The 12,500-nt window shown below is 37.2% G+C and overlaps 1 protein-coding gene across 3 annotated transcripts in view; it reads left to right on the top strand.

Annotated features, from left to right (window-relative positions):
- Window positions 1-12,500, top strand: part of LOC144965764 (acetylcholine receptor subunit alpha-like 1) — a 124,652-nt gene that overhangs the window by 73,618 nt on the left and 38,534 nt on the right. For all 3 annotated transcript variants that reach the window (XM_078901443.1, XM_078901441.1, XM_078901442.1), the window contains exon 2: window positions 1-958. This exon is cut by the window's left edge and continues 745 nt beyond it. In XM_078901443.1, coding sequence (XP_078757569.1) covers window positions 707-958 — 252 coding nt within the window. In that variant the 5' untranslated portion in view covers window positions 1-706. The remainder of the gene's footprint in view (window positions 959-12,500) is intronic.

Here is a 12,500-nt window from a genome sequence, read left to right as displayed (position 1 = left end):
TTGACTGTGTAGTGCTAGTTTATTTGTTTTATATTGTATGTTATTATAATAACTCGACTGCCTAATCGTATGGAGCTAGGATATACTTTATAATCCAGTATTCTCCGTCAAACTGTCAAATAATATACTTAAGGAAACATAAACACCAACATTCAAAATCATTGGATATTTAATTTATTTGTGTTTTGTCAACATATATGACATATTTTCATTCCAAAAAAGATAATGGTTATATACTGAGATAACCCTGGATGCCCACAATCTAAAATAACCATTAGGCATTGTTATTTCCTGAAATCCAGATTGATACTCTTACAACAAAGAACAAACAGCATTTATCTCAAACCATAACGCTTACATCGATTATCTTTACCCCGCCGAAAACTTAAAACTTTTTAAACACATTAAGCACCATCGATTATTGTTACATCTCCGAAGGTCTTCAGACTACATCATATTCCATTGGATAAACTAAAGGGTCATCTCCGTCTACGGTGCGAACTAAACAACATTATTTCTAAAAGAAAAGAAGGAAAATACTTTTTTTTCAATATTTCCAAGTTTTTTTAAATATCAAATAAAAGGCCGGTGTTTATTAGATAATCTGATTTTTAAAAACTGGTTGTTGTTATAACACAATCTTGTGCAACTCAAACAACCTTACCCTTTCATTTAAAAAAAATATCGCACTTTCACTGTTTCCAAAATGGATATAGTCTTTTCAAGGGTCAGTAGGAAGATGTTGGGGCTGCGTCACCTGATGACGCTTCAGTTCTTCCTACTCCTGACGATCTTAGTGCCTTTGGCAGATTCCAGACATAAGGCTCAAGAACCTGCCGCCAAACAACTCTTTGATGACCTAACCCGTGACTACAAACCACTCATCAGGCCCTCTGCAGGGCCCCACAAGCTGTTGACCGTCAGACTGGGACTACGGTTGTCGCAAGTTTTATCAGTGGTGAGTACTTCGATCAATGATACCATATAATAAAAGATAGAAAATGAATTATGAATATATAATTACATTCCCTTTATTCTTCCCTATGGGGACAAATGTTAAAAATTTCCTTTATTCATCCCCAAGGGGAAATTTGTCTTTAGGGTCTATTCCAAGGGAATACTGTAATAACCCAGGCGTCAGCCGCAGAGCAGCGCCGCAAAGTGAGCTAGGGCGATGTGACTTGCTCAAGGCCACACAACGCAGCGGCGGGTGATTGAACTCGGTACCTTTCGGGTAGGAAGCAAAGACCGTACCACTGAGCCACGCTGCCCCTAAGTTTTAGTGTCTATTCCTAGGAAAAACCCGTAGAAGCCAGTCGTCAGCCTTAGAGTACCGTTGCAAAGTGACTTTTTTCACGTCTTCACAGAGAGATGGGGAAATCTGTACCTTTGGGTAAAAAACAAAGACCACAAGGTTGTCCGTTTTGGCCCCAAATCATGGCAGCATTTTCCCCTGTTCTCCAGTACCTCAGTAATTAAAATCTTTGCATTTTTACAATCGCAGAAGAAATATCAATTGATTAATCATTTTTCAATTATCACAGTCGTCAATCGTTTCTGGAAGCAACCAAATTGGACTTGAGCATGGTATAGAACTAACTCCTTGAATTATAGTGCACGCACCTATTATAAATAACAGTAGGAAATGGGTTTCCCATTTGTCCACAAAACACGATGAAGGAAAGATGAATGTTTCATTCATCGTATTTTGTTGACAAGGGGAAAACCAGAAACGTCCACATTTCTGTCTTCGTTGATGAAATCGAAGTTTCCATTCCACTTCCTATTGTTATTTATTTCTTCAAGCGTCAAGCACCAATATTTTCAGCATCTACTATAAGAACAATGAACGCATTACGACGTTAAAATTGCGTTGTTTGAATACTTCAAAATTTTCAAGACATGTCTGTATGTATAGTTATGTTAAGGACACATAATTTTAGAGTTTGTTTTAAAAACAATATCAACAAATACATAGATATCTAACTTTTTTTCGGCTCAATTACAATCGATTTATTCAAGAAAAAGATTTACACATTCGAAAACAACTTGAAATCGAGCGATATAATATTATAGTTATTTAGATCAAGATTTAACAAACAGTTCATAAATCTGTATACTTTTGGCCACCTTGATGTAACGAACCTTTCCACCTCACTTTAAATTTTAACGATACAAACTACTAAACTAGCTGATTGAGTATTGTGTGTTGTAATCAGAAACACACTACCATGTGTCTGCGTTCATATTCTGTACCAATTTGATGTGTTTCAGGTCAAGTTATAATATTTGAAATACGCTGTGAATAATTTTTGATTTGATCGGCTAAGGTTGAGATAGAAATATACTCTACGAATTTATAATGTTTCATTTTCTCATCCACGGGGTATGCGACCAGATTCGGTCAAAGACTGGCGCTCAGCTTGTTTTCTATATTTAAAAAAGCTAAATAGGGAACAAAAGTGTGATGTCAGAAAACTGGTTACAATCTCATTGGTAGTGTAAAACCACTGTTCCGGAGGACTGGATACATATTGTGTAATTGTCTTCTGTTTTCAGGGTGAGCGCATCTTATTTTCTAGTTTAAATATATGCTGGTTGTCAATAAATATCATCCTTCCTCGCTCTTTTACGCCCCTTAATCTTAATAATTCACCTATTACATCCTACTACTGAAATAGTTATGCCACCTTACGATTCAAAATGTACCCAATTCGTTATTAGCCTCCGAAGGACTGGCTACATACACACTTCCTTCCACCTATTTATGCGATGTGAACGCGGAGATGAATCATCTCTCTCCCCACGATGCTCATTATTATACATCAAGAGATATGGCTATTATTGAAAAAGCGCTTGAAGCAAGACATGAATATCAGGGATAAGCGCCTTATGTTATATTTGTAAATAATGCATTGATGTTTGAAAATACTAGATTTGTGTGAGATTATCGTTTTAAAAGCTTGTAAGATGAGTGATCAATGTCACGATCTTAGAGAAATAATTAGATGGCCATAATTAAATGAAAACGTGAAAGATATAAAAAACATAGGTTTTTTTGTTGTTGTTGTTTGTTGTTTTTATTTTTTTCTTTCTGTTTTTTTTTTAAATTTCTTTTCTTTCTTTCCTTTTCTCCCCTTTTCCTCCATTTTTACTTTACCTTACCAACTCTTCCACTCGCTTTTTTTCATGTTCTCTCCAGTATCTGTTGTGTGTGTTTTGCTCTAGATTATTTTCCTCCTTCTTTTCCTTCTCCCCCATTTCCTCTTCATTCTCCACTAACCTCACCCCCCTCCCCTTCCGCTTTTTCCTCCTACATCAGCAATGCGGTCTCTTACACCCACGATACACCCGCCTCCACATCCTCATCCCCCTCTTTCTCCACGTCCTCCTCCTCCTTCTTCTTCTTCTTCTTCTTCTTCTTCTTCTTCTTCTTCTTCTTCTTCTTCTTCTTCTTCTTCTTTTTCTTCTTCTACTTCTTCTTTACCACCAATCACTATGCACCCTCCTCTTCCTCATCCTCCTCCTCCTCCTCCTCCTCATCCTCCTTCTACACCCCTCCTCCTCCTCCTCCTTTCTTCCAATCATCTACGTCACCTCGTATCATCCTTATCATTATATTCTTTCCCTTTTAAAAAACGTTAGACATAAAATAATAGGTGAAGACGTGTTATTGTGGCCCAGCTCACATATCCAGTGCCTCTTGAAACAAACTTGAATGACAGGATCGATGCTACAAGAATTATGCCATGTTTGTGGGAGAGTGAATAATAAGCGGATTGAAGTTTTGGACTAAAAAATGTATGAAAAATGAACATTATAACAGCTTTTTATGCGGCTATGTGGTCTTGTGTTATGACACTCGCTTTCGGATCGGAAGGTCCGGGGTTCGATGCTCGCTTGGTGCATAGTTTAGTCCTCGGAAAAGGCTCTTTATTCACATTGTCTCATCGTACTCAGGTGTAAAATGAGTACCTGGTCGATAACAGCGTTGGCTCTGTCCGAAAAAAAATGTAATATCGCCTACAGGCGTAATATCACGTCCTACATATTAAGTGTTGCTGTTGGCCAGGGACCCCTTGTAAATCGCTTTGAGCACGTTTAGTGGATATTGCGCTATATAAAATCTCAAGTTTTGGGAGGTTTTTTAATTCTAAACATGAAATGTTTCGACCCCAAAACCCCTCTGGTAAAAAAAGAGTGTACAAAGAAGAACATTATGTCAGCTTCATCTTTTAAAAATTACGCCCTTTCGCACCATAAGATCCCGTCGCTTAGGCATTTTAAAAAAGGGCTTTTATATCGGGGAATATCCAACTGACGTACTCAAAGCGCTTTACAAGGGGTCCCTGGCCAACAGCAACACTAATCATTTAGGACGGGACATAACGCCTGTTAGGCGATGTTGCAATTTTTCGGACAGAGACAACGCTGTTAACTTCAGGTATTCATTTTACACCTGAGTCCGGTGAGAGAATGTGAGTAAAGAGCCTTTTCCAAGGACTCAACTATGCACCGAGCGAGGCTCGAACCCAGGACCTTCCGATCCGAAAGCGAATGTCATACCGAGAGACCACATAGCCACATAGATACGCATCAAACAGGATGTCTGATATCAACAGGAAATCATCCATTTTGTCCAAGTGAGCAAATTGGGGCTTAACAATTTTGCCCAAGGAAAAAAAACGAAAGTACCTGAAGCGGGGCTCAAACCCGGGACCCTCCGGTTCACAGTGCAATGTCTAACCACTTTTAAAATAAACAAAATACTAAAACACGGAACGTTTCGGTCTCAAAATCCTTCTAATAGCAATATTGTACAAAAATAAATAAAACATCTTTAAGAACAAAGAATACTAAACACAGAACGTTTCGGCTTCAAAACCCTTCTAATAAGAAATGATATGGAGAAAATGAATATAACAGCTGCACAAAAAAAAATTAATAAATAAAATACTAAACCCCGGACGTTTCGGGATCAAAACCACTTCTAACTCATAAGAAGGGTTTTGAGCCTGAAACATTCTGTGTTTAGTAGTTTTCCTTTGTGTGTGTGTGTGTGTGTGTGTGTGGGAGGGGATGTTTTTGTTTTGTGGTGTTTTTATTGAGGGGGGGAGGGGTTGTTTTTTTATTTTTTGGGCGTTTTTTTTTAATTATTACATTTTGTTTTATTTTCTGTGTTTTTTTGTTGATGTTTTTTGAGGTGTTGAGGTTTGTTTTTTTCTTTCTTTTTTTTTATTTCGCTTTTTTGCTTTTTGAAAAAGCTGTTTGATATATTCGTGTACAATACTCGTACAGTCGTGAGGGACGTTTTTTCTCCACAAGTCGGAGGTCATTTTAATCTATCAATATATAAAACAAAGATTTCTTTTTTTTTTTTTAAACAATCATGATCATATAGAGCAATGTCCCCTTAATGTGCTCAAACTGTTTTACAATGGATCAACAGCCAATAGCAACACTTATCATGTAGGACGAAACATGACGCCTAACAACGCTATTTATTATGTCCAGGTACTCCTTTTTACATAGTGAGAGAATGTTAGTAAAGAGCCTTTTCCAATATCAAACACGCGCCGCTGAGAGCATGACTCAAAACCTGGACCTTCCGATCCGAAGACGACTGTCATATTATGTGTGGTGATATAGCAAAACCCGTAGGATGCCGGGAAAATTAGAATCCCACAATGCTTCATATTTTGAATAGAGAAACGTTTTCTGGACAAAGTGCAGTTTGAATGTTGTAATTATCTCAATTAGGGACGAAGTTATTTACATTTGAAAGGAAGGGATCAAAATTTTTAAACGGAGAAAATAGCTTTAAAGTCAAGACATACATATTTATTACGCTTAGATAGAACTTTTAAAAAATTAAATTAACCTATCTATAAGCTCCAAATGTTTAAATCCTTTCGTGATAATATAGTTGAATGAATAATGAAAACGATGACGTGAAAAATACCCACAAAAAATGTCACCTTTACTTGCTCATATCTCAAAGCTCGTGCGACATCCGACGAGATTTGCCAAATCAGCACCCAAGACACGATATCGCCGCACTGAAAAGACGTTTTGTCACTACACGGTAAAATAGCCAGGCTTAGAGTATCATTATCTTAATCCAGACAATTCCAAGCTCCAGTCTAGTCTGAAGATCTGGTCTTTTTTAGGCTTTGATTCCAACCAATTTCAATGTGTTGGCGACTTTGCTGGACATTGTTATTCCAGAGTTGGTACGTGGTGTGTTGAAAGAAATGGCTTGAAGTAAAATCAACAGAGAATCATATGGGCACTCCTTATTTTCGTCTGCCGCAATTATTAAAGTTTTATTTCTTCTCTCGTTTTGTCAACCAATATTGCAGCTATGTGGTCTAGTGGTATGACACTATCTCACCTTACACTCCGGTTAAAATGAGTACCTGGTGGTTTACAGCGTTGTCTCTGGCGAAATAAAATGTAATCTCGCCTAACCGGCGGCATGTTCATACTACATGTTAAGTTTTGCTGTGGCTAGAGAACGCTTTGAGAACTTTTAGTGGATATTGTGCCATATAAATGCCCATGGTCTAGTTCAAATGATAGAGCATTCGCTTCACTCGCAAAATAACCGGTATCGATCCTTTGTACAGTCGAGATTTTTTTTCTTAGCCCCGCCTGTCCACTAAGCATTGATTGAGTACCTGGTTTTATTTGATTAGGCGGAAAGTATCTTTAATATATTAATGTCCTATTTTAGGGATGAATAAAGAGATCTATCTATCTATCTATCTATCTATCTATCTATCTATCTATCTATCTATCTATCTATCTATCTATCTATCTATCTAATTATCTATCTATCTTTCTATCTATCTATCTATCTATCTATCTATCTATCTACCTATCTATTATGATATCGCCAAACCAATTAACGGCCCTCGAATATGACAGGGCATTACTATGCGCATGCGTGTGCGTGTTGGAGTGTGAGTGTGTGTGTGTGTGTGTGTGGCCATGTGGGTGACTGAGTTGCTATGGGGATGCGCGTGTGTATTTGTGTGTATGTGTTTGTGTGTGTGTGTGTGTTTGTGTCTCCATTGACAACCATCTTCGTCTTGACATCCGGTTTGGTTGATCTTTTCCTTTAACGAGAGAGAAGAGAATGGAGAATATCACAACGCACTATTATAAAGCCAGCATCAAGTTGCGAGAGCTACTTACTCTTTCATACGTGAGTTTAATGTAAAACAGCGATACGGAAGCGACGTGACGTGGGAGAATGAGAAGAGCCTTGAGTTCCGGAAGACACCTCGGATAAAAACGCTGTGAGTTTCTATTTTGACATGCTCTTTAAAGAAAACACGTTTTTTTTTTTGTTTTTTTTTTTTTTTTGGGGGGGGGGGGGGTTTGTTGTTTTTTTTTCTTATTGGTCATAAAATCTTCCTCCAAATATTGATCCATTAAAACTTGAGTTTGTATTTATATCGTGCAATATCCACTAAAAGTGCTCAAAGCGCTTTAAAATGACGGTCATCTTGGCAAAAACTCTCAAACCTTAGACTTCCTTAGATCCCCATGTTTAAGAGTTTATAGTATGCTATGATGAGAGACAATTTAATCGATCAATATTTGAAAGACGAGTTATTCGACAAAAATGTTAAAAACGTGTTGGTGTTTTGTAGGGGGGGGGGAGTTTGGGGGGGGGGGGGTTTGTTGTTGTTTTTTGTTTGTTTGTTGGGGGGGTTGGGTTTTTTTTGTTTTTTTTTTTGTTTGTTTTTTTTTTTTTTTGTTTTTTTCAGAGTATTGTAGTATAGTTCTTAGCATAATATCATACCCATCATATCACATCAAGGAGGAGTGAAAGGCCATCATTTTAGGGTTCCAAATCGTGACGTCATTTCCTCTTACTAACGCTCAGAGCAACCAAAGTTGGTTCAGTTGGAAATCTGTAAAATCGACAGGCCTCCCTCTCCGAGCGATGGCGACAATCAGGTGATACACATTGATACTTTTTAACAAAGAAGAATTCGATCAATTTTATTTTTAAAATCATTAGAGTGCTCGTTGAAAAGGCAACAGGTTGATTCTTCCGGCTTTGTGTGGCACCAAAGTGGCCGTTGTTATGCATGTGTGACGTCGCACTATTTGTTGCTATATTAAGTATAATTAAACACTCATCAATCACGTGATAATATACCATAACATTCAAAACTGATATTTAAATTAAAATTTTTAAAACGACAAAATTGCACCATGATCACTACATTACTGATGGGGGGGGGGGGGGGGGAGACGAAATGGCCGAGTGGTTAAGACATTGTACTGTGACTAGGAAGGCCCAGGGTTCGAGCCCCACTTCAGGCACTTTGAGTTTTGTTTTTCCTTTGGCAAGATTATTAACCACAAATTTGCTCACTTGAATAACATGTATGATTCCTGTTGACATCTTGTTTGATGAATTTATCTATACTCCTTCATGGAATGTCTAGGCGAAGGTATCTATCTTCGCAAGGGGAAGGGCGTAAATTATTTTTAAAAATATTTTACACCACTGAAACTATGCGAATTTCATTAGCATAGGCACGATTCAAGTTTATTTACTTTTAGACTTTCGCCAATAATTTACAAATTTTGATGGCAATATACTACATGAAATTTTAAAAAAATAAAGAGTGAAAAAATGGTAACTGAAGCAAAGAAAACAAGATAGCAATATTAATAATAGCGGTGAAAATCAAATGAAATAAAAATGATACTAGTAATTTTTTAAAAATTAATGAGCTTTTGATTAGAGCAATATCCACTAAAAGCGCTCATGGCGCTTTGCAGAGGTCCCTGGCAAAAAGCAACTCTTAGCATGTAGGACGGAACATGACGTCTGTGAGGCGATATTCCAATCTTTGTCGGACAGAAACAACGCCGTTAACGACCAGTTATTCATTTTACAATTGAGTACGGTGAGAAAATGTGAGTAAAGAGTCTTTTCCAAGGACACAACTATGCGCCGAGCTAGGCTTCAACCTAGGACATTCCTACCCGAAACCGAGTGTCATACCACACGACCACATAGCCGGATTAACTCACTCAATCCTAGAGATTTTTGCTACTCTTCAGAATTTGAAAAAATGAGCATGCACATAGATAGTTTTATTCAACTATCAATAACATGCAAAAATTAAAAACATTAGCTTTGATACTAGATACGCCTATAATTTTTCTAAGAAAAATTTAATAAATTCATGGAGTAAAAGTAACCCAGCTAAACTACGGATAAAGTCGGTGTTAGGGTTGAATGAGTTAATACAGCCTCAATTATCGACACTCGTCCATAAATGGGCGATATCCTACCGCCTCCCTAACAAGACATGGAAGAACGGTCGATTTTTAATTCAAGGACGAATGTTCTGGTCAAAATTTGAAAAACATGTTTTTTTACAGAAAAGCGTTTAGACAGAATAGTATGCGACAGACAGAAGGAAGTGAGCTGCCAGTCTCCTGGTGAGTACAGATTGACGGGTAAGTCATTGATTGGCCTCCCACTGGTTTTAGTACAATGACTAAAGGGCTGTGTGATCTAGTGGTATTAAACTCGCCTTCTGACCGGAAGGCCCAGGGTTCGATTCCTGCATAGTTGAGTACTTGGAAACGGCTTTTTACTCATATTTTCTCACCGTACTCAGATGTAAAATGAGTACCTTTCCGTTCACATGGCCGAAAAAAAAACTTATTGTATTATATCGCTTAACAAGCGTTAAGTTTCATCCTACATGTTAAATGTTGCTGTTGGCTAGGGACCCTTTGTAAAGCGCTTTGAGCACGTTTAGCGGATATTACTGTATATAAATGTTCACTTTATTTTCAAAAACGCTTTTCAGCATTTTGGCTAGAAATAGTTTTACTTCTTCAGTGACTTATCGCTTCGTGTCGGTATTATATCGTGGTGATATAGATACATATGGGGTCCTATTAGCTCAAATTCGAGAGAACTCGCTTCACGCGCACAGAGACTAAGACCGATCCCGGGTGAAGTTGAGTCTTTTTCACGACCCCCCCCCCCCCCCCCATGTCCATCCAACAGTTATGGCATAGCTTGGCCTGTAAGATCTGGCGTAACGTGCTTAGCGATAGACTAACGTCTAATCAAACGAAACAAGAAAATTACTATTGTCCGTTTCACTCTATGGAATCCGAGATAAACTCGGTTCCATGGTTCTAATATCTCTGAAGGGCTACTTATACACAAACACATACACACACACACACACACACATATATATATATATATATATATATATATATATATATATATATATTATATATACACATATATATAATATATATATAGGCTATATATATCGACTATATATATATATATAATATATATATATATATATATATATATATATATATATATATATATTTGTGTGTGTGTTTGTGTGTGAAAAATGATATAAAAATTGTGATACTCTGATTACAATAATATATTATCATATTGAGAAAATCTAGATAGACCCCGGGTCTATATTTAGTTTAGAAAAGTAAATCAAACAAAAATTCTGATTTTTCGTCATTTTGTAGGGTTTTTTAAATCAGGTGTTGGCATCTTGTTCATCCTGATAATAAGATACCGATTTTAGGTGATGATCACATCATTGGATCTATTCGACAGTTCCTTTCTAAGGATGTTACCAAGAAACTTGTCGTTTCTCTTTTATTTTCAAAGCTGGATTACTGTAATGCTCTGTTGTTTGGTGTCTCTGAAAATAAGCTCAGGCGGCGGTCAAGAGTCTCATTGTTGAGATACCGTTCGCTCTATAAGAGTCTATTATTATTTTTATAAATGTCAGTCAATTTTAATATAACAGCACCCCCCCCCCTTCCCCCGCCCCCTAACTTGTCAAAAATTCTTTAACTCAACAATCCTTTCAAGTCTCGAGTTAAAGGATTTTTGACCAGCAGGGAATCATTTTATCCATCAGTAAATGAAATGTTTTCAGTCCCAAAATCTATATTTTTAAAAGGCGTTTTGTAAGAACACGGCTTACTGCACTGCGTTCGTCCTCAGGGATTTCCCAATTGATCTCCAATTTGACATGTTCTTTGAGGGACGAAATGCGGATGGGAATTTGATCGCTGAGCATGCGCAAAGATCATAATCGCATTTCAAGCGTGATAAGCTGAATTTACACGGGGTCAAAGAAGTAAAAATAAATAATCATTGGTGGTGCATGGGGGCAGGAGGACGGGGTTGGGAAAGGGGGGGGGGGGGGTTACGGGCGACGTGTACATATTTGCAGGTCTGAGAACCCAAATTGTCATGGGCTCATTGTCGTGATGAAAATACTCTCAAACCTACGCAGAATATTGTCCATTAACAACAATCTTTAGTCAAGTCTATAACTGTGTTCGTTCGGTTATCGTACCACCTAATATATTCATCTATGGTAGGGGTGGTTACTCCTCTAGCTTAGATATGAACTGCCGCCTCAATCGATATTATATCGAGCAGGTGTAGAACATACGAAAAATTAAGTTTTAAGCAAACGCGGTCAGAGCTCAAGAATTAGCTATATACATGTAAATGTATATATTTATTGTGCGGCTATGTGGTCTTGTTGTACGACACTCACCTTCGGATCGGAAGGCCCTGGGTTTCAGCCCGCTCTGAGCGACGCATAGTTGAGTGCTTGAAAAAGGCTCTTAACTCACCTTCTCTTACCGCACTCAGGTGTAAAATTAGTACCTATCCGTAGACAGCGTTGTCTCTGTCAAAAAAAAAATGGAATATTGCCTCACATGTCATGACTCGTCCTATATTTTACTTGTTGCTATTGGCCTTTCAGCACGTTTAGTGCATATTGCGCATTTCTTTTTTTTTTTAATATATATATATATATATATATATATATATATATATATATATATATATGTATATGTATATGTATATATATAAATTTATTTATCTAAAACGGGAAATACGATTAATTTTTGTTAACTGCAATAAGAATTGAAAATTAAAAAAGAACAGGACAATCACAGTTTGCTTTCTTATTACTGCCTGAATCTCTACAGCGGATATCAAAATTCCATCAAGTTGTCCTGTTCCCTCATCCTTCCTTCCTCCCTTTCTTTTTTTAAAGCGTGTTCTTCAAGAGTGCATAAATTAATCTTACTTGGACAAACCAGAAAATGTCGTGTTAAAAAAACAATGTAGATTTCATTCCTTGTTTACACTGTTTGGCTCGAAGGATTGTCGTTAATGTTTGACGAATCATTTATAATTAGCCGACGTATTTAGATACGAATAGACATCATTACCAGAATCCTAATGCAATGATATCGGTTAATAAATATAAGAATTTAATATCAACATTTGTATAGGAAATTTTCATTTTTTCACCATCGTCAGTGAGCTTCACATTGTTTAATTTTCCCCCAGCAGGCCAACACCTGGACAACATGGGTGATCTCCCTTGACATTAGTCTTTTGTATTCATGTTCATTCATGGCAGCGGCATCTA

Source organism: Berghia stephanieae, chromosome 2 (assembly GCF_034508935.2).
Source record: "Berghia stephanieae isolate SIO BIC M18660-M18661 chromosome 2, UCSD_Bste_1.3, whole genome shotgun sequence".
Lineage (NCBI taxonomy): Eukaryota > Metazoa > Mollusca > Gastropoda > Nudibranchia > Aeolidiidae > Berghia > Berghia stephanieae.
Note: the sequence above shows the minus strand (reverse complement) of the source record. Positions and strands in the feature narration are given on the sequence as shown.